At 43.3% G+C, this 25,508-nt stretch overlaps 1 protein-coding gene across 1 annotated transcript in view; it reads left to right on the top strand.

The window, feature by feature from the left end:
• LOC118790413 (GDNF family receptor alpha-1-like) overlaps window positions 1-25,155 on the top strand; it is a 57,399-nt gene extending 32,244 nt beyond the window's left edge. The window contains exons 4-9 of the mRNA XM_036547316.1: window positions 7,216-7,567; window positions 9,538-9,647; window positions 10,702-10,836; window positions 16,232-16,431; window positions 21,445-21,492; window positions 22,362-25,155. Of these exons, the coding sequence (XP_036403209.1) occupies window positions 7,216-7,567; window positions 9,538-9,647; window positions 10,702-10,836; window positions 16,232-16,431; window positions 21,445-21,492; window positions 22,362-22,514 (998 nt within the window). The 3' untranslated portion in view covers window positions 22,515-25,155. The remainder of the gene's footprint in view (window positions 1-7,215; window positions 7,568-9,537; window positions 9,648-10,701; window positions 10,837-16,231; window positions 16,432-21,444; window positions 21,493-22,361) is intronic.
• The last annotated feature ends 353 nt before the right edge of the window (window positions 25,156-25,508 follow it).

The raw sequence follows: 25,508 nt of genomic DNA, 5'->3' as shown, positions 1-25,508 counted from the left end.
TTTTCCTCATGGTATGATTTCAGCAGCTTCGTCTAATGAGCTTGCTTGTTTTCAGAGGATAAAATGTGGTGGCTCATGGCTAAACGTGGCTGAAAACACTCCCCGCGACACTTAACTATTAAGATCAAAATGATTGACACGTGAGAGAAACTTTCATGTGACTGGAACTGCCTGGCAACACCACTAGCTGCCAATCATGAGCAAAAGCCCTGTAAAATGATGATCCAAACACTGACATGGAACATCTGTTCCTTTATTATTGCTACTACTGACAATAACACTGTGGTTGTTGTTTCTGTTTTTAATTGCCTATCACACAATGGCATACTATATTTACTGCAGAGTTTACAGCTGTTCCCATTTTTATTCTACCGACTTGACACACTCCTGTTATGTGCTTGAGTCTCGACACTCATGAGCATATGCAGTTATTGGCAACAGACTGCATGTGGCACATACCCTGATCCGCAAAAGCAGTGGAGACTAGATTGGAATGACCCATACTAGCAGCATTGACATCTGTGGGTTAGTGGTATAAAAGTAAGGAGATGTGGGGTCAAGTTTAACTCTGAGAATGGTTTAAGGATGATCTGTTGGGGTGTTTGTCAGACAGAGGTCTTGGCTGGGTATGCTGTGAGTCACAAGGAGACCTGAGTGCAAGAAAGGGGGGAAAATCATTTTAGTGTCAATTTTGAAAAAAGGAGAGGAACTTACAGCTTTAAAGGGAGATCAGCACAGGGCCAAGAATTGAGCCCTGGGGTACATTCTCCATGTCTGAGGTAGAAACTAAACAGACATATTTAACTTGGTCATCTCATCGATTTTAAAGTTAGACTTTTAAGGGAAAAAAATGCTTGACTGCTTATTAGTTTAGAGCACTGAACAACAGAACAAAGCTAATAAAACAAATATTTCTACCCTTGGTTCACATTGCCTTACGGCTTAATACTCAGTGCAGAAATTTCCATAAAACCCATCTCCAGTAATGCTAACATACATTACTTCCCTCTTGTCCCTAACAGACACACAGCACACACAAAATAATTATGCTACCAGAGGTTAATAGTAATAGATTTGTTTAATACATAAGCATATCTGATGTTAATTGTAAGGCCACTGTAGGCTTTCGGTTAAGGAGCTGATCACATGCATTGTACATCTGTGCACAGTACTATATGAAGAAGATAGTAAGCTGTTTCTGTCGTGTCATCACTCATCTTTGAAGGTGGGCGTTTTTGCATTAAGGAGGGCATAGGGGTTGTATTTGCAGACATCATAAAAGGACCCCTCTTCTGCAGTCTCCCCAGAGGGGGCTCCTGTTACAGCCTGATCTCTCGGCTGCTTGATAGGCAATGAAACCACCGACAGAAGAAATTCATCACTCTGTAATGCAATATCCACGGAACAGTGTATGTCCGCAACCAGAGACTTGTCCCTAGGGGTAAATAGGAACATTTAAATGCAACTTTTGCCATGTTGACTGCAGGAGCCAAAAGGGGAGGGGGGCTGCACCCTGCAGGGATCAATTATGGGGGTCCTGCATTATCTGATTCACAGTGCTGTCATGTGGGGTTATTGGATTGGGACACAGTTCAGAGAAACTGTGACATTATTAAGATCCAATGGAAAAAAAAGCTGAAGCCTTTCTGCCCCCTCCCTTTCCATGATGCCTCTGTACTTTACTGCCTGTGCTGCGCTTTTAGTTTCAGCCCATTATAGAAGCCCACTGTAGCCTCTGTTAGTGCTAATCAGGCCAAGTGGGAAGTGGCCGGCGTTTTAAGGCCCTGCTGAACAGCCATTACAGATGAGCAGAGGGACACACACCTGTGACTGGGCAGGTTTATGTGTCAGTTTTAGTGGCCACCGTGCACATTTAAATACTGTTATTGTTTTTTTGTTTCTGTTTTTTTTTACTATACCCAGAAGAAACTTCACTGATCTAGTTTCATATGTTCAACTTCAACTAAAATAGGGTACCTATCCACTGTGACCTGCATCCTATTCATGCCCCACCACGCTGCCAAGTTTCTGCACCAGTTTCTCTCCATCACACACAGTGGACTAAGTGAGGCAATTCAGAGGAGCAGGTTCAGACTTGAGGACAGAATCTCTGTATACTTAAATACTATACACAGGTTCATCACATGCACCTCCTCACTATTTATCTCATCACAAACAATCTCACATTGTTGTTTATCTCGTCGCAAACACACTCTCACCATAGTGCTGTTGATCTCATTATAAACACTCTCACCACTGGGCTGTTTATATCATCACAGTTTCACCACTGTTTTTTTATCTCATCACAAACACACTGTCACCACTGGACTGTTCATTTCATCACACCCGTGCGCACGCACGCACACATGCTTGCACGCACACACACACACACACACACACACACACACACACTACTCTACACTATACTGTGGTTGTCACACACCACTCGATCAATCACAGTATAAATCATCGTATTCCTTTATGTATTTGATTTCCAGATGTTTTCGTCAGCAACAAAAACAGAAAGGAATGATTTCCTGCCTCATCTCTCACATTGTGGCCACTGTCACTGTGGTTGCTCTCTTCTCCTAAGGCCTGGCTTAAAAAAGCCAACAATTGAAGAAAGAGGAGCTGAAGCTTTGTATATTTCCATTGTTTATTCTGCATGTCCTCTATGCTCCAGTGCTCCTGTTCAGTGGATATCAGAAGCTCTTTGAGACCTGATCTCTTCTCACCTAAAGACTCACGTCTGTGGAGCATTTGGAGGCCACCAGATGGATATGTAAACTGGATTTATATTGGAATGGCTTTTTAATGGTTCCCTTCTGTTCATTTACAGTCATTATCTATCTGTCTGCTGGGTATTTATACACGGCGACTATTTCCTGTCACCAGCTCTTGGTACTGAAGCCGGGAAGCTGAAGGAGAGAGAAATCAAGCCTACTTCAGTGGCGTGTTAAGTAAACTCACGTCAGCTTACAATTACTGCCCAGATTTAATCAAATCCTTGACCCTCCACTGATCACAAATTGCATAGCCTGTAAAAATAAAATCTTTTGTGTTCATCAAAGGAGTGTGGGTTCCGTTATATGCACCTGCCACATAAGCAATTACTTTGTGATTTTTTCATTAACCTTTAGGTTAAGATTTTATTCAGATCTAATCTAGTCCTTCACCGCGGAGTAAGGGAGGGGGAAAAAGCTCAGACCCCTTATCAGAGAGGATAATTACATATTCCACTGTGCAGAGCACCGCAAGGAGATAGACCTGGATCAGCCACCGCCGTCGAACACCCACCCCGCAGACCTGTCCCAAAATATGCCACCCCTTTTTTTTTGCAGTATTACAGGCAGTCGTTAGTGTAACCAGAGTTACATGGTTGTAACTGAATATTAGGCATGAGGGGGGTGTGCAGCAGACACAGGAGGGGTAGGGACCTCCAGCTGCCTTGATGAGACCAGATGGCTCCTATGCGATTGGGCCAGGGGGGCGTGGCTTTGACGAGAGGCATCAGTAATAGAGACACGTGCGCTGGAGATGTCTGGCTGTGCAGTGGCAGAGGGTGCTGCCAGGCTGTCCTCGTTAGGCCCATCTGCCGCTGCCGCCGCTCCCCGGGTTCTGCAGATGCACCCAAAACACCAATACACAGTGTCCCTCAACCGCACCCAGGCCACACCCAAGCCGTGCCCTCCCACAGAGGAGACAGACATCTGCTGGGTGCTTGAACCAGTGCCACTCTTCAGTGTGTGTCATACCAAACGTCCACTGCCTCGCAAACACACAAATACGTGGGTTTAAATGAACATGGGTCTCATTTTTGTAATGAAATCATGTGGTTTGTGTGGTTCCCGTTTAGAGGTACATTCACAAACGTCTTATCACATGACATCAAAAGACAAACTGTGGCAAATTTGAGTTCTGAACTGCACTGACATTACAGTCACAACACTGCTTGGACTGGGGAGCACACACACACACACACACACACACATACAGAGAAACATTTCTAAAGTTATCATAATGCACAGTATGTCAGTGTATGCTCTGAGGCAGTATACACTGTGGTGGATGCGTTAAAGGACTGTTGAGACTGTGTTGCGCTGATTTATTTTTCCTCTGACAGCTGTAACACTGGAGTGTTATGGTGCTGTGACAAATCTTCCTGGGTTTGCTGCCAGTAATGGTGAAGGCTTGGAGGGGGAAGTGGAGATTAGTTATTTCCTAATGCGAAACCCTGAGGACAAGAGTCACATGTGTGACTGCCATCGTCTCATTGAGCAACACCCAATAACCTCCATAAATCACCTTTATTAGTAACCTTGATCATTTAGACACAGGTTAATATATTATCGTTAATGTGTTACCAAACTAGGCCATGGGCAATCACCACCTCAGTTGTGCAATGTATCATGAGAACAGTGCTCCATGTGGTTCATACCTTGCGTCCATATATGTGTGTGTGTTTATTTCTTGCTTTCTTTTCTTTTCTAATTACACACTGAATGACAGAAGTGATAGAAAACAATTGGTAAATGTGTAATAAACTGCCATATTAATTGTTAAATTAGAAATCAGTGTGTGAAACGGTTGATTCATATCCTGTAATTTTAGATTTGTTGTTTTAAAATGCATTTCTACTTTATATCAGAACATGGCTGATGAGAACAGGCCATTCAGCTCAAGTACACATTTAATGCTGTCTAATACTTCCGGGATATCGGAATAACTGTAGGTTTACATGTAGCCTCTTCCCTGCTGAAGCTCTCAACAGAGCAAGTTTTATGTGCATATGAAACATATTCTCAATTTTTAATGTAACCATTTCTATCATTCTCATTTCTTTCATTTTTCTTCTAAACTATTGAAAAAAAGTACTTATGGTTACTTTTTTATTTTTTATTTGTTTCTCAAAAAACATTTTGGCTACCCTTATTTCTTTTTTATTTTTAGCACCTATTTATACAATGTGCATAATCTCTGAACTATATTTATGTTTTGTCCAGTCTTCTCTTATATATGAAACTCTTCCACTCTTATATATGAAACTCTTCCAGTGATCTATTTTATCACTGTGGAGACCATTTATTGAAGTTATTTTTCCTTAAATTTGGATGAAATGATGGATGAAAATATAATAATCTCACTCACAGTTTTGTCAAAGTTATTTCCAGTCAATGACACTTAAATCTCTTGTCTTTAGTTAAAATGAGCCTAGTTAAAGTGGAGGAAGTGGCTTAAAATGGCCAATATACATATCAATAGATATGAATTTTTAAAACAACAAGAAGCATTTCTGATGAGGGTGTGGGAGTGCTGGGGTTTGGTTTGGTTTGGAATCCGAGGAAGGGAGTCACATCTTGCGTGGGCCGAGGCTGTTGACCCCCCACATAGACATTATACACAGGAAAACAAAAAAAGAAGGATATGGGGTGGAGGAAGGCTGTGGTGAACAGCTGACATGAAAAGAAGGTGGTGAGTGGGTTTTTTATATACTTGAGGATGGGCTGGGTTTCTTACTTGCATAGGAATTGTGTAAAACTCCTCCAAGATCTTCATTTGTAACTTCAATAAATGTTAGTTTTTTTGGTGACTTGAATTGCAAAATCTGTCAGGATTATTATGAAAAAAGCATTAAAAGTGATCGTTTACAACATCAAAGAGCTCCTGTTCAAAGTGTGCATGTGCTGACATATGTCCAGCAGGTAATAGAGGGGAAATTATGAACCCCCAGTATTATTGTCTCCCCTTGCTGACAGAAGATTTTGTCATGTTATCATAGAACATAATGCTCAGGTGGTGATCTGATCCCAGCAATCAATAATAACGTATTGCTGCATTAAGGCCCTTCTCATTTGCCCCAAGAAAATTAACCCAAATATCCTCACTAGAATTTAGGTGGTCAGTTCCTGCAATTGCCACCACCTTCAGATGTGTTTTATGTAGTTTGAATCACTTTGCTCTCCAAGATTTGTGTGCCACTGAACAAAATGTAAATCTTACAACCTGTGACTTCAATTACTTTATTAAAAACATACTTAATGTAAAAAAAACAGTTTTTGCTGTGCATTGCACAGACCAAGGTTGCACAAGGTTGATTCTGTGAAGTCCACCACTGTTGTGCAGACACCACAAGGAAACAGAGCATTGTAACGGTCACTGTCCATCTGTCAGACTGCCTTGGATCCCTTCCATACGGGTTGGACCACTGGCTTCCTAACCATGGCCTTTTGAAAGTGCTCTGTGTCCATGCTCTTGAGTTGTAATGGAATATAATGGAGTGTTTAGTGCTGTATGCTCCTGAGGTGCAATGGAGTGTTCAGTGCTGTATGTCCCTGCTCCTGAGGTGTAACGGAGTGCTCAGATGTGTTGACCTCTTTATTTATTAAGCTGCCTTCATGAAGCCTATTTATGCAATGTCAAGTGCCACAGCAGCACACCGTTCTCACCAGTTCCAGTCCACTCACAGTGGTTATTGGTGCTCATTAAAGAAATGCTGTTGTGGCTACATCTTGAAAGAGTCCAGACATGTTAATTAATATGGTTTTTGTGAGAAAGTTGGCAATTAGGGGAAGGTGACAGCTGAACGATCTGTGGTGTCACATTCTCTGATGATTCTGGCTTCTTGTCAAGTGTATTGACACTATGGGGATGAATTCCAATGAGACGTGCCGCTTGATTTAGGTGAAGGGAGGATCGTAAAGTCATTACCTCTGCTCCATACATTCACACATCTAAACTAAATTCTCTTCTTTCCTCCAAATGGCTTGTGACTATTAGCCAGGCGTCAAGCAAATGATTAAATCCAAATGCAAAAGTAAACGGGATACGATGCCGCTAAACATTATCATTAGGATCAGGATCATCAAGCCAAGCTTATATTAAGTTTATATAATCAAAATTATTATGATAACCAAAGTTTAGATATCCAGTTTACATGACTACAAATCCCTCCTTAGCAATGTCACGCTTATACAATCAGCTCTGGAGTGTTTTGCTCTGTGATGGTGCATTTTATATTCACCCTTTGATAATACAGTTTCGAATATATTTAAATCATTTGCCAAACTGATTACCTACATACATTTTTGGATTTGATGACTATGTTGGTCACAGCTGCATAACTGGAGAAAACTTCATCTTCAGTGATCCCGGGGTGACATTTATAACTATTCTTGCTAAAAAAAAATCTCGTGCTAATTATTCTTTTCTGCCCAGGTGAGCCAGCGGTGACGAAGGAGAACAACTGCCTGAACGCAGCAAAGGCCTGCAACCTGAACGACACCTGCAAGAAGTACCGCTCTGCGTACATCAGCCCCTGCACCAGCCGCGTGTCCACCGCCGAGGTGTGCAACAAGCGCAAGTGCCACAAGGCCCTTCGCCAGTTCTTCGACAAGGTCCCGCCCAAGCATAGCTACGGCATGCTCTTCTGCTCCTGCCCGCTCTCCGACCAGTCGGGATGCACCGAGCGCCGCCGCCAGACCATCGTCCCCGCCTGCTCCTACGAGGACAAGGAGAAACCCAACTGCCTGTCCCTGCAGGCATCCTGCAAGACCAACTACATCTGCAGGTGAGTCTGCCCTAGCTGCCATCCTGTAAGACCAGCTACATCTGCAGGTGGGACTGAGGCTTGGGTAGATATTGATTAATGGCCAGGAAGAGAATTTCAGTTTAGGGATTCTCTGTCTCTGGGGCAGAGCAAATGCTTCCACTCCAAGACGAAAGGGATAATGTAAAGACCAGATCAGAACTATAATGGTGTGGGTTTTGAATTTTATTTGGATGCTAAAAATTGAAAAGATCATAAGTTGATGAACAGCTACATGCACAGCATCATTTAATAGAAGATAACTCTGGAGTAGCCCATGGCAGGATTGGGTGAAATGTCTCTGTTTTTCAATAATAGTGATATATATCTTCATAATACTCAATATACTAGATGGAATTTGTTTTGTGGGGTGACAAAGCTCTTATTTGTGTTCCTGCTGTCCTTATATTCCTTGCTTATTTAGAAACCCAGCCTTTTCACTGGATAAATATTCATTCCTGCCAAAGAGAGTTAGGGAGCTCAGATAACTGCCTGTTAACCAGGCCTCTGGAGTTTCCAAATATATCTGACCTCAGAAGCGGGTTGCTTGGAAGTGTTACTCTCATAGTCTTGTCTTTGTTTTAGTTTGCAGTGTGGTGCACACTAATGAGAGGGAGAGGATCCGAGCGTCAGCTGCCATTCCTGCAGTGATGGAGTAGTTTCTCACACTGTTTTTTTTCCCTGGAACTGCAGGCTGGAGTGGGGTCAACTTGGCTAATGTTAGTCTTTAAGGAGTCTAGTCTACCTCTTTCTATAATGAATGTAAGGGCAGCTCTCGGAAAGGAAAGGTGCCATATTCTCTTGGGCAGCACTGACCGTTTGTGCTCATCCATATGTTATCTATAGAAACACACAGACACTGTATAGGGCTGCCCTACATCACACACAGATACTGTATGTAGCTCCTCTACACCACACACACAGAATGTATAAACCTGTTCTACATTACACATGGATTATGTATAGGGCTGCTCTACACCTCATACAAACAGAACATGAAGCTCCCAGTGCAGTCCATAGTGTTGTGCCGGTACTGACTAGAGCCTGAGTTAACACAACCTGACAGGACTTTGAGCCTTCTGAGGCATTAACAAACCTTTTGGACTCTTTTTAACTGAAGGCACATGATAAAGCAAGCTATAACTGCTGGGAAAAATAACACAGGAGACTCTCATAGCTGCCTCTCAGACATCAGAGAGTAATCTTCATTTGGGAGATAAACAATGTCTTGATGCAAAATCAAATATGGCATAAATTATCATTCCGTATTCCACTGGGCATATCAAGCCAAAATAGGAAACCTAGGCTAATGCAGTTTTAAACATGATGCACAAACTCTAACCTCAGACTCTTTAAATGTCACCTTGGGAATCACTTACCAGGCTTTATGGCATTATAGTGTATAAACATATATTCAGTTAGATGAAATAGGTTTTATGGAACTGAAACGGTCTGATTTCAGAGAGGGTGATAATGACTCGGTTGAATCAGAGACAGCTGCAGCCACTTCCAGAGCGGAGCACTGTGGGATTAGATGGAAGCATTAGTGCAGTTAAATGAGGTCTATTTGGGCTCAGGCCCCAAGGCTCTCGCTACACAATTTCATGAAAATTCAACAGTGAGGGTAATTTCTGGCAGCAGGAGGAGAGACAAGGTTTACAGAGGATTGCTAAGTTTAGACGGATTTACACTACAAGCTAAAAGTACTCCTTTCCCCACAGTCTTACGTATGGAGTTCATGTCATTTCCCATTTTTTTCTGAGGCACAGAAAGGCATAAATGCTTTAAACTAAGTACCGGCCCCAGCATCACATCCTGGAGCATGAATAATGTACCAAGCTGACCAATATCTTATCTCATACTGACCACTGTGATCTGTGCGTTGTTTAGATCAGAAGGGTCAAAAGTCATACAGTGGGGGTGACCGTTTGCATAAACGTCATGTTTTTCAGGTCACGACTTGCCGACTTTTTTGCCAACTGTCAGCCTGAACCTCGCTCTCTGTCTGGCTGTTTGAAGGAGAACTATGCTGACTGCCTGCTCTCCTACTCTGGCCTTATCGGTGAGTCACAATGCTACTTTTCCTAAACTCATCGCTGAGTCTCACCCATAACACTCCTGTTGTCTCTTAACTCATTGGTGAGCCCCACACTGTTTCTGCTGTTTCAAAACTCAACATGGAATCTCATCCACATCACTCCTGTCATTCCTAGACTCACTCATTAATGATTCTCTAATGTTTGCTAAAGGACTGGATAGTTAGCAAACATCACTCAAAATCAGTACATGTTGAGCTGCAACTTTGGATGTTTTATTTATGTGTTTGCAATGAAAACGTGTAATGAGCCACATTCAGAGTAGGAGCGGTCTAGGGGATTATGGGAAGAGAAGTGGGGCACACGAATGAATAGAGACCTGCTTTTTGCATTCCAAGCTCCTCACCTCTCTTCCATTTATGGACCTCACCTTCAATCCTCAGAAATGAAGTCATTTTAATTCATTCGGCAAGAGAAGAATGAACAATGAATTTCAGTGTCAGTACAGTCCAGACTGAAGCTGTTTACTTTTTCTGACAGAGACCAGCTCTCTCACTGTAGCTCACTTACCACAGAAACATTCCATAGTCTTTTTTTTTTTGCTCTAAGACTGGAGTGCAGATAAAACTCTCTATTGGGTCTCTGTCGTTGTAGTAATACTGAGGCCCTCATCAGGTGAGAAAGGCAGGGTCAGTACAGTTATACAGAGAGACTGGCTTTACGGAAAGAACAGGTGTATAGGAAAAGAATCAGGTGTACAGAAAAACTAGACGCACAGAAAGGGACTGAGTATATTGAGACCAGTGTACGAAGAGAGTGGGTATACAGAGAGTCCGGGTGTATAGGAAGAGACTGCTCAAGATGTACGGGAAGAGATTTCCTCATGTCATTTGACATGAGCAGCAGGGATTAATGGTCAGTGCATAATTCTATTTGTATTATTTTATGTCTATTCTAAAATGTGGAAAATAGTAAAAATAAAGAAGTAGGTGTGTCTATACTTTGGACTGGTACTGTATGTAGTTTTGCATTGATGTGCAATGATGTGGAAGACCTAGAGACCTCTCACTCCCCACGCAGGTACAGTGATGACCCCAAACTACCTTCGCTCTCCGCACATCAGCGTGTCTCCCTACTGCGACTGCAGCAGCAGCGGAAACAGCAAGGAGGAGTGCGACACCTTCACACAGTTCTTCACAGACAACAGCTGTCTGCGTAAGTCAGCTCCCTCCCCCTCATCACCCCCTTCCCCCCCAAACCCGCCATCCTGTCCTCGTCACTCAGCTCTTTAAAGACAGCCGGTGACCGCAGAGCACAGAGCAGAGATAAGACTAAAAAGGCTGCCGGTTCTGAGGCTACGGATCCCATTTTCACAACACTCCTATCAATGATGTAAAGGGGAAAAAGTGCTTTGTCTTTCAGTTCAGATTTGTTCTTGCATTTATTTAATTAAACCTCTTTTGACTGTTAAATATATTAATAATTCAGCACAATCCACCCTAACAAGAAAGCGGGAGACACATTGCAGGGTTTTTTATTTATTTATTTATTTATTTTTTAAATACCACAGCTACAGGTATACCTTTTGTCCCTCTGTATAAACAAGCCAACTGTGTCATATGCAACTGTCACTTTTTTTCCCATTAAAAACTGAGAAGGACTTCATTGGGATTAGTAAATACACAAAATGATCATTTAAGTATGTGTAAGACACTGCAGAAACAGTGATTACACGCTGTGTGGTGGTGTTCCCATGGGATCTGCCCAGCCCTGAACCTATGTGTGGTAGAAGACAGAAGGAAAAGGAGATGAAGGCTGTGGTGCTGAGCTGAGACACAGGGGTGATATCTGCGCTCCAGGCTGTGGACGTAAATGAGGAAGACCACTTCCTGGGAGGTTAAATCTGGTTAAACTGCAGCTGTCTCTCCCGGGGGGGGGGGGGGGGGCACCCTGGCAGGAGACGGGCAGCTCTGAGCTCAACCCTCCGCAGCCCTTCTGTTCTCATTAGACCCCCCCGTGCGCTAACGAGCGCTGACAGATCGGAGGCCTCGTTCCCGGACCTGTCAGCGCTCGCACGTCTCCGGCGCAAGCGGGCCTCTCTCTGACTCACTGGAGGCCTAAGGAGGGCCCCAGTCTGGGCAGTACAGTCCAAAGACCCCTGTCAGTCAGAACCACGGCCCACCAGGCTGCCCTGCTTCAGAGCGGCTCAGAGTACCTGAGCCTGGAGTGCCATGTTCACCCTGCTTCAGCTATTTATAGTTCTTTTAACAGGGCAAATATCTGCAGTTCCGCTCCTCAGAGTTCTTTTGCTACTTAAAGTACAGTGGTTGCAGGAAATGTCAGGGTGTGCAATCCACAGCAAGAGTGAAATACAAAGAAACACACCTTAGTAAGGAAAGAATAACAAGGGTGATTTATTACTGTGAGGCACGTGGCATCTAGGTACTAGCTATAGTTACTGGGAAGAACTTATTACAGCTCTTGTGGTACAGAATAAAAGCAGAACAGTACAAATAGGCTACGGAAATTACCCAGTCCTGTATGTGGCAAGGATTTGTAAGGCTCAACATCTACCCATTTCAATCAAAAGGCTGTCATTATCAGACAACCTTCTGCTGATTTCCACCATTCACAGTCAGCTCTGCCCTGTAGTTCCTTTTCTTGCGGGTCTTAATTTTGGGTGTAGAAGTAGTGTAGTTTCTACGATGAATTAAAGAAATTGTATTATTGTATTGTAAATTACATATATATAAACTGTATTTTAGGATGCTGGAGTAAGCGTTCAGGGGGGCTACTAACTCTTCTCAACATTCATGCCTTATTCTTATGTTGTGTCTAACTTGTATGAAAATACTGAACATCAATACTGCACTACCACACTGCATTTAGCTGTGTGGGAAAAAAAATCAATGATAGTGATGTTGACCATAATGATGATGATGACAATGATGGTGATGATGATGATAAAGGTTAGCATGTTTCCCCCAAGAGAGGGAAGCTCTTTATAACTCACACTGGGCGTTCTGCCATTCTCTGCTGGTTGCCATGTTGACACGCGGCCTGGGGTAGCTGGTGTTTGGAATGGTCCAGCAACAGCAGAGGTTTAGTGTAAAGCCAGCTGGTGGCCCTGCAGTTACAGAAGCGTTCTGGAAGTGGACGGTTGTGCCTTTGGCCCCTAGCTGAGTCACACAAAAGCCTGAAATGACAGTGCCTTTCTGCCTGCTGCTAAAACTCAGGGACGGTCAGGCTGCTCCAAGCCACTCAGGTACAGCGGGCGTAGGGACACACCGATCTGAGGAACCACAACTCAACTCCCTTTGTGCTCAGTTCAACCACATTATTTGATTTAGGAAAACAACACAAGCATCAATCATTACATTACATTGTCATTTAGCAGATGCTCTTATCCAGGGTGACTTACGTATGTCACAATTTTTACATGTTATCCATTTATAGAGCTGGATATTTACTGAGGCTGTTGTGGGTTGAGTACCTTGCCCAAGGGTACAGGAGCAGTACCCCAGTGGGGAATCAAACTGGCAACCTTTTGGCTATAAGCCCTGCTCCTTACCACTATTCTACACTACCACATGCAGCAAGCATGAGAGGGATGCAGCATAGAAAAGGGCGTGTGAGTGTAAAACTGCATACGTTAAAGGCAGACAGTGCTGTATGCATTATATACAGACAAGAGTTTTGAAAAATACTTATTCTTTCCTGTAGGACATCACAACAAGGACCTGCATGAGATGAAGGAGTAAGCCAATACAAAACAGGGGCATAGAACTCTGAGCAAATCACCATTAAACCCCTGCCAGCCTGCAAGTCCTCCCTTTACATCCCACCTAAACAGTGAGCTACAAAGCCCAGATGCAAAGATTGTTGGAGCTAAATTGCCACATAACAATATGTCATTAGTTACTAGAGAAAATACCATTATGTGGCATTGTTGGAGCACAAAAAGTCATATGAGCAGTAATACAGCGCAGGACACATGTACACACGTACACTGTTCTCTCTCTCCTGGACAGAGATCAAAGGGAACAAAAGAGCCAATTTACCATTTTTGGTTGAATGGGCATTTATTAATGAGCCCGCAACGATGATAGCGTTGCTCAATCACAGCCATTGAAGAGAGAGAAAGGATGTCAACCCCAGCATCGTGGAAAGAGGCGACCATGAACAGACTTCCATTAGAGGTCAGACCAAGTGGCTGCCCGCCCAATCACGGATCCATTACTGCAGCAGGGGGCCACGCCCTCATTGTTACCTGTGAATTCAGCCAGGAGTCAGATAATGGCCCCACTTATCAGGCCTGAATATCCCAGCGAGCGAGTCCTCAGAGCGTCACAGGGAGGGGGAGCCGCCCTGGCTGTCAGCGTTCGTTTCCGCATGAAAATGAAAGAAGTGACAGGAATTTGTTCCACTAACTCCTTTTTTTATATTCATGAAAAAAGTTTCTAATTGAACCACAGCTTTACCTGGACCCTGATGGTTTGATCTTAAGGTCATGTGGTGCTGTATAACATTAACACACAATTACTCTTCTCTACATTGACACCAAATTATTCTGTCAAATTCCTAATCCTTTACAGTCGCTCTCTCAAATTGGTTTAGGCTGCTGTGAAAAAGGAACAGCATCACGATTTAATATTTACCAAACTGATATTTGCCCATTACCAAGCTCAAACATAAACTTCTCCACTGCAGAAATGGTGAATGGGCGGATTGTAAATATTTGTTCATGGATATGTTACATTACCATACAAATATTGTCCAGCTCACTGTGGGTCCGCCGCAGGCATGTCTCTCCCGTGAGGGCAGACATTAAATTCCTGTGAAGCTTGGCATTCTACTCACTCCTGATTCCATTCTTTTCCAATTGGATATACTAGGCTCGTCTCACAACAACAGCCATTGTACTCATCCGGGAGCACTGGGGCGTTGCGAATGCATTCCACCCATATACTCACGCACCAACCGCAACTATTTTTCACTCCAAGTGTCCTAGCGCGCCAAAGTCAGCTAAGCGCCTCTTGGAGGATGAGTACAGCTTCACCATCATCTGAGCAAACAGCAGGCACCTGACGAGTCACAGGGTTCCAGAGGCCAGTGAGATGGGCAATCCTTGCCATCCACTCCTGCGGAAGGAGGCCAGGTTCTTCCATTGCTGTGGGCCAAAAGAGCCAAAGTTTTACTTAAGGTGACCGGCTTACTCACTTAGCTAGCCCTGAACCCCTCCTGACACCAGTCTTATGCTGATCAGGTGTGGACTGCTCCCATTTGCAGACAGGCAAATAGGGGTGTGGTTTGTGGTTTGTGTGCAGGAGTTGCCTGGGGGACTGAATTCAGCATCACAAGCCCAAATAGCCCAGTGTGTGTATCTAATCAGCCAGCCTAGAGGAGAATAAGCGGTGTCAAATGTACATCTGTACATCTGTTCATTTGTGTGAATAGTGAGTTGCTGATGGCTTTTGATTAAACTCTCTCACGTGACAAGAATAATTTCCAATCATCTGCCCTCCCACACACATAAACACATGGACACACACACACACACACAGTTGCATATAGCCACACATGCATTATCACTGTCTATGATGTGACTATCATAGGGACCAGCACTACAATGTAACAGAGATTTAGTCTCTTATGTGGGAGATCTGATTTGTGCGTTTCTGTGTGTTGGTCTCATTATACCTCATTACTATTATATTAGTTATACCAGACTCACATTTAGACCAGGCCTGTATATCACATTGGACATACATGGAGACCATTAAAACAAAAGGCAACTAACTTAACATGTGTAGCCTTGTGCACTATGCATAATAAACTATAAACACTGTTAACCAATCAAAAGCCAATAAAATTTATTGATTTTATCGGGATCAGCTTGTGACCAATGCTGAAATGCCCTATGGTCACTGTAACAAGTGAAGATCAGAACAACCATGCACTGGAATACAGGGAGCTGAAGATTCTTGAAAAATTGAGCTGACCATTAAAAAAATAAGCCATACAAATTTCCCACTTTCACCGGCGCTTTCTGTATTTTAAATGGGTTCAGTGACCCAGAGAGAAAAGGTGTAATTATTCTCAGAGCTGCACCCACGGAAGGGCCATCTATCTTTAGATCCCCCTGTCCGCGGCAGGTATGCTGAGCACCCATTATAAGCCACACCATCCACTCAAGTTTATTATTACTGCCTACTAAGATATTCATATCCCATAAACAAAGTAAATTATGTTTTATTTTCGAACAGTTAGATAAAAGTTTCCCTGGTGTCTTCTAACAATATTATAAAAATTGTACCATTAGAGAAAGTGGAAGCAAGGTTTTTATTTTAATATGAAAACAACACTAATCCATGAAAGATTTTGTATCGCACGCCAAGAGCTCCCCGGGCCTCTCTCTCCCACTCTCTCACTCCCCCTCTCTCTTTCTCCTTGTCCCCTCTCTTACATTATTTCCCTGCCCCTATTTACCCCTCTGCACTTTTGTTATCTCTCTTGTATACTTTGGCTGCTCTCTCTTCTTCCATCTGAATGGTTGGCTTGCTGTCTTGCAGGACTCAGTATGTTCTATGTGGTTCTCTGTGCTCTGCAGGAAATGCCATCCAGGCGTTTGGTAATGGCACGGATGTTGGGGTGTGGCAGCCCGTGCCTCCAGTACTGACCACTGCCTCCACCACTGCCCCGCCCCACAGGGGCAGGGACAGGTCTCCCAATGCACTGGATGCTGCCACCCACACCAACCACCTCAATACGGTCGACGGAGCTGTCTACCACTTCTGTGGGAGCTTGCAGGTGAGAACCCTCTACTAGAGTCACTATACCTTACTACAACGTCCAGTTAGCCTCCCAGTAAAAAAAGCCAGTAACCCCACTGTCCTTCTACACTACACCCATGTTGACCCTTACTACAACATCCTCTACACCTCCTACTATCGCTCCTTTTATTAGGACTTGAATCTCAGTTCTGGACACCAGCATTTACAAAAGAGTGTCTCTGCATGTGACTACCATCTCCATGGTGAATATGCAGACTTTGTCAGAATCTTGGGGTTGAAAGCCCTGTCATCGTGGGGTCCTTGAGGCTATGTAGCTGTGTTTCACTGTCACCTGAGGGAAAGGGGTGTAAATGCTACTGGGAAACAGAAAGGCCCAGAGACTCTGAGCCTGTGTGGTCACAGCTGGGAAAAGACAAAGCAGAAGGTCAGATTGGGAGAGCAGTGTCTGCAGATTTTTGGGAAATAGCTGCTTCCTCTCAAAATTTCCCTTTCCCACATACAGGGCTATAGCCTGAAAGGGTTACAGTTTCAGATGAGTCTACACACCCATACATTGACAGAACATCAGAATCAGGTATTTGCACACCCAAACAGACGTCACTCTGCAGACCTGACTGCTCCCTCTTCCCCATTCCTCCTGCATGACTGAAAAACTGATTGTTCTCTCTCTCACATTCCCTTGTTCAGACTACAGAACCGACTGGTCTCTCTCTCTCACATTCCCTTGTTCAGACTACAGAACTGACTGGTCTCTTTCTCACACATTCCCTCTGTCAGACTACAGAACTGACTGGTCTCTCTCTCTCTCACATTCCTTCTGTCAGACCACAGAACTGACTGGTCTCTCTCTCTTACATTCCCTCTGTCAGACCACAGAACTGACCCCTCTCTTTCTTACACGTTCCTCCTGTCGGACCGCAAACTTGTGCACTTTATCAAATTCCTCTTGAAGGATGCCGGGAGTAGAGACATGTTCACGTGAAGTCACTCTCACCTTTTAAAAGAAGGAAGGGCGCTGAGACAAGCATAGTTGCTTTGCACACCACACTTACCTGCTTGCCCCCTTTAATGGCACTGTTTCACTTACAGTAGAGCCAACAAAACCCACTGTGTAGAGAACAAAGTAACCTTCAGTCTCCTTGGAGAACAGAGCTGCGTGAAGACATCAGGGCTTGGGCTCTGGGAAAGAGTCCACAGCGGAATTAGCATGTCTGTCATCATCAGCACCCACTCCTGGGAAGTCACTTGTCAATAACTACTCTATGCGCTCAGTTAGTATTGTATTTACATGCAAATATGACATATTACGCAGATTGATTTTCACTAGAAGAAATTACAAGGCTCAGGGGACCTGTGGTGTACTGTCTGTTAAACTGGGAGAGCGATGTAAGGTTATGGGAGTTTGTTTAGTAAACTGCTCTCAGGAATGCAAGGTGTAACTCAAATCTTTACAAATTACACCCTTGACTAATTTTAAATGGTCCTATTACACAGATTACTGTAGTAATATCTTGTAAAATGTTATTTAATACCACAAATGTATGTGTTATAATGATCACCCGAATCGTCCCCTGTGAGCAGAGATGTGAGGTGACCCAGAAATGCGCCACTTCAAGTGCAGTGAGCGCATGTAGAGCTGTGGTCTCACATGTACAGTGGAATCATCTCAGCAGCTGTGATACCTGTAAGGGTTGAGGGAGTCGCATGTAAAATGTCTGTCACTCACTGTGACTGGCAGGAAGTGCTGGATGAGGAGGTCCACACAAGTCTCTCAGGCTTTCCAGGTATCACACACATGCACACATGCACACATGCACACACACACGCACACACATGCGCGCACACATGCGCGCACACACACGCGCACACACAGACACCACACACGTGCACACACGCACACACACGCGCACAAACGCGCACACACACACACACACACACACACGCACACATGCACGCACACATGCACGCACACACACACGTACGCACACACGTACGCACGCACACACTCACATTGATTAGACTGTAGCTAGGGGTATGGGTGTCAATTTGGTTCACACACTCTACTGCTGGACAGAATGAAGTTAATGACCATGTGTTTCTGTATCGGCCCTCTTCATAATGTCTGCAGAGAGTGGCTGGCTGTGAGAAGTGTGCTCTAATGAGACGCTCTGGGGACGTGGCCATCTGATGAGCTGTCCAGTCCATCCACTGTCAGTCCCTCCTGTTTCCAGCAAAAAAAGTCACAGGAAAGTAATGAAAGAGACATGCTTTTACTTTTAGTGAGAGAAAACGACTGATCTACTGGCATTGCCCATTGAGGAATGAACCTTATGGGTGACTGAGAGCATGGCTTACAACAGGGTTAATGTCTGACTGAGGGCAGGAATTATATATTACTGAGGCTGGGATTACTGGATGACTGAGGGTAGGGTTTATTCCAGTTTGAGGGCAAAGTTCACAGATGACAGATGGTAGGTGAATGTGGGTTTCTTGGAGGTGAAGCTTTCACTGATTCCTCAGACACCTGCTTGAGGACAGGCCAAAATATGAACTTGGGTAGCTCTCGGAATATAGCACTGTAACCCAGTTCACCTATCTGTATACCGTACTCATCCAGATCATACTATTGTGAAGTGCACTCGCCCAGACACCTCTACTATATTGGACACTCACTCAAGGCAGTTTACTGTAAACTTCATGGGCTCAGGTGATATTACTGTGAAGTGTATGAGTCCAGGTTATACTACTGTGACATGCAATAGCCTAGGTCATGCTGTGAAGTATAGCCTACTAGTTTGAGATACATTACTTTGCCTACTGAAAAGTGCTTTCTAAAACTCTCCCTACTTTCTCTGTAGTTGCTGAAAAAGAGCTTAAATTTTACAATATGGTAATACCCACACAATACACACAATAAGTTAATACCCACACACAATACATCTGCAACTGTGTTTAAAACTGCATTATAATCATCTGGGCTCCAACGGCAGTGAAAAATTCTGTTCATTTCTCTTCATGTTGTAACATTGGCACTGTGTGTAACACCAGCTTTAACAGGTTCTTTGCTAAGTACTTGTGTCATTGTGCCTGGTTCAGCATAGTCCCTCCTGTACATACTGTTCACACACAGCCATATGTAGTACACACAAAGTGCACTGAACTGTGCAAACTGGTCTGGGCACATGTACCCTGTACTGATATGAGCACATGCATACTGTACTGATATGTGCACATGCATACTGTACTGATATGTGAGCGTGTGTAACAGTGGTTTGGGGACATTGAGTTGTTCCGTGTCACAGTTGAGGAAATGGACTCTGTTACATCACTGCAGCCACCTCAGTCACATTTTGCACCAACCAAGAAAACAATTAGATACTGTTGTGCCTCATATTAAAAGACTCTGATTATATCAGATACCATCCAAATATTCAACACAGCTATTCATCAAATTGGCTTAATAGTGATAACATGATTTATTACCTGGCTGGGTTATACAAGAGAAGGACCTCCTGGCTCAGAATGAATCATGTTTTTTGGAAACGTACTCCACAGCAATGCTTCTCTTCTCCGTTTCATTTGGTGGCGAGTTTATAATGTTCTAAATCCACTGTGGAATCACTTTATCATGCGGGCCGTCTCCTCTCCTCTGTCTGTGGGGAAAAGCAAGCAGCCCACAAACACAGTGCAGGGTCGTTTATCACACTGTCACCTCCCCGCACGCACGCTCGCACGCGCTCACCTCATCAGTCATCCCTCACACCAGTCTCCCAGTCACTAGCCATCTCTTCCCAATGCCAACGCTCCCTCGTTTGCCAAAACCCTTACCCCCCACAACACACAAAAACCCACTCACAGTCATCTTGTTGAACCCCCCCCCACCCATGCTCCCTCCCTTGCTGAACCCCCACCTACCAACCATGCTCACACAGGCTCATCTTGCTCATTGATCTCCCCAAACTCACACACACACACACTTCCTTTCTCTCTCTCTCTCTCTGGCTTGCTAGTCTTGCTTAAATCACCCCCCTTGAACCAGCATGGTCTCTCTCTGGCTCACACACACTCATCTGGTCTCTCTGTGGCTCACACACACACTGGTCTGGTCACACTCTGGCTCACACACGCACTCGTCTGGTCTCTCTCTGGCTCACACACACTCGTCCGGTCTCTCTGTGGCTCACACTAACCTAACCACTGCTCTCAATGCTCGCATTCCCCCCCTTTCCAATGACTGAGTGAGAGGGGAACCTCAGTTCTAAAAGTAAACCATGGGTCTCGGTGCTGGGGCGGGGGTTATATTGGGCTGTTGTCTCATTACCACAAAATAAATTCCCAGGACGGAACATGAGAGGAACAGGAAGCAATGCTTCTTACAGCTGGAGGCTAACGAGTGGTAAAAATACCATAATGTCAAGTAGAAAGAGAGCACAAGAATAACATGGGGAAGGCGGATCATAATAGTCCTATCAAACATCACAAGGTGCTGATTTTAAGAACCGTTTTCATAAAGTGTGCTTTATTACCATAACACTCTAACTTATAAGTTTGTGTCAACCTAGTTTCTCAGGGAAAAATGTTTAGATGCTCTTGAGAAGATCCAGTTCATGCAGACAAATGGCAGTCAACAGCTGTCAGCATCTCTGGCAACATGAGACCCTGAAAATCCTAAATGAAACTGGGTAGGCTTGAGTCTTATGCAGCTGTTATTCTGTTCAGGTAAATTAATAATGATTTACAATAAATAAAAGGATTTAAATGTGAGAAAACATGCCAGTAAATTGGTTGAATGAACTCACATCAAGCCATTATCAATGACCATGACTGCTGAGATGCTCACATGGTTGTCTAATACTGGGAGAGAGACACAGACATGAGCTCCATCCAGCACATCTGTATATTTGTTTTCTCCAACAACTCAACTCCTAATCATGCCCTGCCAAGCAGAGGGGTTACTAACTCACACCAGTGTAGCCCCCCCCCCCCCCCCCCCCCTTTGGGTTTACATCTCTGCCCTTTGTTTCTGCAGGCTCAGAAGTTGAAGTCTAATGTGTCGATGGACCCAGTGCTGTGTGTGGTAAGTTGATATACAATGATCCACTCAATCACTCAGTCATCTCTGCGTGTTAACCTACTTTATTTCAACCAACTACAAACACAGCACAGATTGCGCAGGCATGTTTTTGGTCTTGCCAGGGAAACATGTTCATGTGATTCACAAAGATTTCATTAGCATAGACACTGAGCAGTCCAGGGTGCAGCACTAGCTCCTATGCTCCTTGGACATTCACATTAACACAGTCACTGTAAAAAAAAAAAAAAACTGTTAAATAAAAAGCGATGGAAAACCATTTGGTTTCCTGAACACTGTTAATGGAGTTGCGAAAAGTGAACAGGTTTGAAGGTGTGGCAATGCTGTCAGTTTGATTTTCACTGTTAGAGAGACACAGGTGGACGACAGACTGTGTAGATATCAGGGCATTTTTCCCTGAAACATCTCCTGGTCTTTGGGTCTGTCAGGCTGCAGTCTGTTCCTTATCTACTGCCATTTAAAGTTCAGTAAATGCCACCACATAATAAATCAACATCATTCTATGAAGTGACATTTAGTATTCTAGACGTAAAGTCCAAAGAGCTTCAAAAGAGGTGGCCCTTTTCTGCCTACCAGTGTAAAGGCATCTCATTACAGTATTAAAGATTTTTTTTGTATTCTTGAAAGCAATATGCCGCAGTGTACAGAACAGTTAATGTGAATTAAGTATTCATAAACCTGTTTTGTTCTGAAATGAAGTTATGTTTTTGTCTGATTGTCCTGTGCCTTGAACTAAAAATTAATGCTCAAGGTGGAAGGGCCAGACATTCCTTTAAAAAACATTATGGGCTATTAGAATGACCTATTAGGGTCTCTCATGTAGCTGCTGGTGACTTTAATCTCTATGCTTACAGGATCCTCCAATCGACGATCAGAGCCCATCGAACGCCATCTCAAGGAACTGCGCCTGGCGGAGGGCATCCTTTAGTCTGAGCTCTCTGTTGCTCACGATGGTCGCAGTGCTATACTGCACTCTTGAAGGCCCCCCCTCACAAGAGCTCTTGTAGCTGCTTTGGTGTCACACATGGACAGACATCATTTGTACAGAATTTCTTTCTGTTCCAAGTCGCCTGTTGTACTTCATTTTTTGGTTCATTTTCTCCAATTCTGGTTTTAGAGGCTGTGTTGAAGCTGTGTGCTAATTGGTGTAGCTGGATTTTTCTCTGTTCTCTCTGGTTTTTGAAGGAGAGTTCCTTCAGTGTTTAATGCTAAAGTGAATATTTGATATGTTGCTACATTCCAACACACAATGGCTGCTGGACATGTGAAGGCTGTTGGGGGAAAGACAGCGGTATGTCCCAGGGACTGTAGCACAGGGCGACAGGGTGAGAAATGGTACAGGATTTGAAGTGCGACAGGGAGTGGAGGAGGCTACAGTAGGAGTAAGGACTTACCTGAATGAGACAGGCAGTTTTTTTAGTGTTGAAAATCTTATATGTGGTGTTTGTGTTATCAAACATTGTCCATCTTTTCCAACCGGACAACAGCTGAGGATGAAGATGAGGATGAGGATGAGGATGAGGATGAGGATGAGGATGAGGATGGTCATGAAAGGGAGGCCCTGTAGATGGACAGAGAAGGCCAAAGGTCAAAGGTCACCTGTCCTTATGGCTCTGCAGGGACTTATAACTGACCTGTTCTAATGTTCTCTACTTTCAATGTTCATGTAAAGTGACTACACAACCCTGCTGCTAATGAATCATTTGCGGGCAACACATCCTTCTGATGTGATCTTCATGTCCATCTGATGACAATTATCGGGACTACTGTATCTGACAGCACGTAATATACAAACACATGCACGTAAGCACATACACACACACCTACACACATGCACACTTTTGTACCTTTGACTCTGAGCAGGTTTCATTCCCAAGACAAGAGACAGGAGACAAATTCTTACAGTAACTGTGATATTTAGCTCGTCTCAACTAGCTGTTATCTTGCAGATAGAAATGTTGAGGATTTGTTTTTTTTGTTTTGTTTTTTTTGGAGAGTTAGGAGCTAGGTTAAATAAAGAATAGTGTGATCATTGTAATGATGATGCATTTGAGATCATTTTCTGCGTGTTAGTAAAAGTGGCATTCGCACACCTGTAATTCTCTCAAGACACAGGAAGAAGAGCAAAATTGGTCTGATGAGGTGTTCTCATTCAGCTGAACAGCTGAGCTCTCTTCTGTGTGCTTCTGCACTGTGCAGTACAGTTAAAAAGAGCATTAAATGCCAAATCTGATTCAATCAGACATGGATTCATATAATGACCACTTCCTAGAATGCATCTCTGTAATTGCACATTATCACACAATACAGCCAAACCGGCAATTGTGTTCTCTTTACCAATTCACACCTACTTCACACTAAAGCTGTCAGTTGTTTTAACTCCGGAAAAGAGGACTGGATCAAACATGGTTTGACACCTGAACTAAATGGAAATATAAAATGTAATCCTTGTCAGTATTTTGTTGCGTTCTTTCGTATGTTTGTTAGAGTGTACGTTTACTCCGAAAATTACTAATGCAATATCACTTGTGCGGCATCATGGCATTTAAATGAGAGAAATGGTGTGATGATTGAAAATCTCATTCAGTTCTAAAATGAAGATAAATAACTGCCTATAACGAACCTATGCGCCCACCATCCATTCACCCCGCACACACAAGTCGCATGTGCAGTGAATTTCTTCGTCATCACACACACACACATTTGATAGTTTCAGCTGTGCTGCTTTTGTTTGTGTGGCTTTTACGAAATCTGTGTATATTACTCAGTGTTACCCAGCTACCTACAATGTTCACTTCTATTTACAGGGCATTATATGATATATGTATGTGCTTAATTAATGCCGATTGGGAAGACTGTCTCAGTGTTGTCGCTAATGAGAACACAGTTTGTGTGACTGGGATTTAGTATTTTCTTGAAAAAATCTATATAATTCAATCTGGCTTAATAATTATCATGACATATAAGAAAATGCATTCTTTTTTGATGACATGCTATATATTTTTATTCTGAGCACAATTTATGTATTCTTTCATGGATGAGACATGGATATTGAGTTGAAAGCCTTTTTTTGTCACTATGGCTGTCCAGCTGTCTCTTGAACAGGAATATTGTACCATAGGTCCATTTCAGCTGTTGCCTACATATGATATTGTTTATGGTAAATACCCAGTTATTTTTCTATTTCTTACATTGATACTTTATTTATTGTATTAATCTCTCCCATGCATTCATGGAGCACAGAATTGTATATGGATAAAATAATATGAATAGCGCATGGAGAACAATTAATGCAACAAAAAGAGAAATCATAAGTATTTGTTTATCCAATTTAAGCAGGCATTGTTTATCAGGCAGCCATGTGAGCTGTTTTAATTGCAGTGTTTTTGACAGGGATGGTGGGGATATTGATGAGGCAGCTCTGGTGGTAGTGGTGGGATTGCTGGTACTGCTAGAGGGCCCAGGGGTGGGGGTATTGGGGGCAGCAGTAGGTGGGGAACAGGGGAAGCTTAAGGCCCCAGAAAAGCAGTAGCGGGTCAAATTATTTAATATTTGTATCCCTCCATCTGCATTAATTTGGTTGTAAAATAAAATGATCAAAAATGTTTATACTTACAAAAAAAAAACAAATTAATGACACTTCAGCTACTGGCCACATTACTTCTTAGCTTGTGAAAATGTACAATTTATTCTGTAAAAACAATCATTAAAAATGTTGACTCATCCAACACACCAGAGTCCCGTAGTCTTTTCCCAAATTCCAAAAGTCTGTTTGTGAACATGGGGGTTTGTGGATTATATTTTCACTTAAGTTGCCATCTTGTTCTGAGGCTGACTTGATGAAACACATGACAAATACACTATTGGAATCATGAATACTGAGCACATCTGAATGTTTAAAGTGCTTACTGCACCGATACAGGATCTCTCACCTTATTGAACAGTTTACACCCCATGTTCATGGGAAACGGCAAATTATTAAATCCATTCATTATTATTAA

This window comes from Megalops cyprinoides, chromosome 15, assembly GCF_013368585.1.
Source record: "Megalops cyprinoides isolate fMegCyp1 chromosome 15, fMegCyp1.pri, whole genome shotgun sequence".
Lineage (NCBI taxonomy): Eukaryota > Metazoa > Chordata > Actinopteri > Elopiformes > Megalopidae > Megalops > Megalops cyprinoides.
Note: the sequence above shows the minus strand (reverse complement) of the source record. Positions and strands in the feature narration are given on the sequence as shown.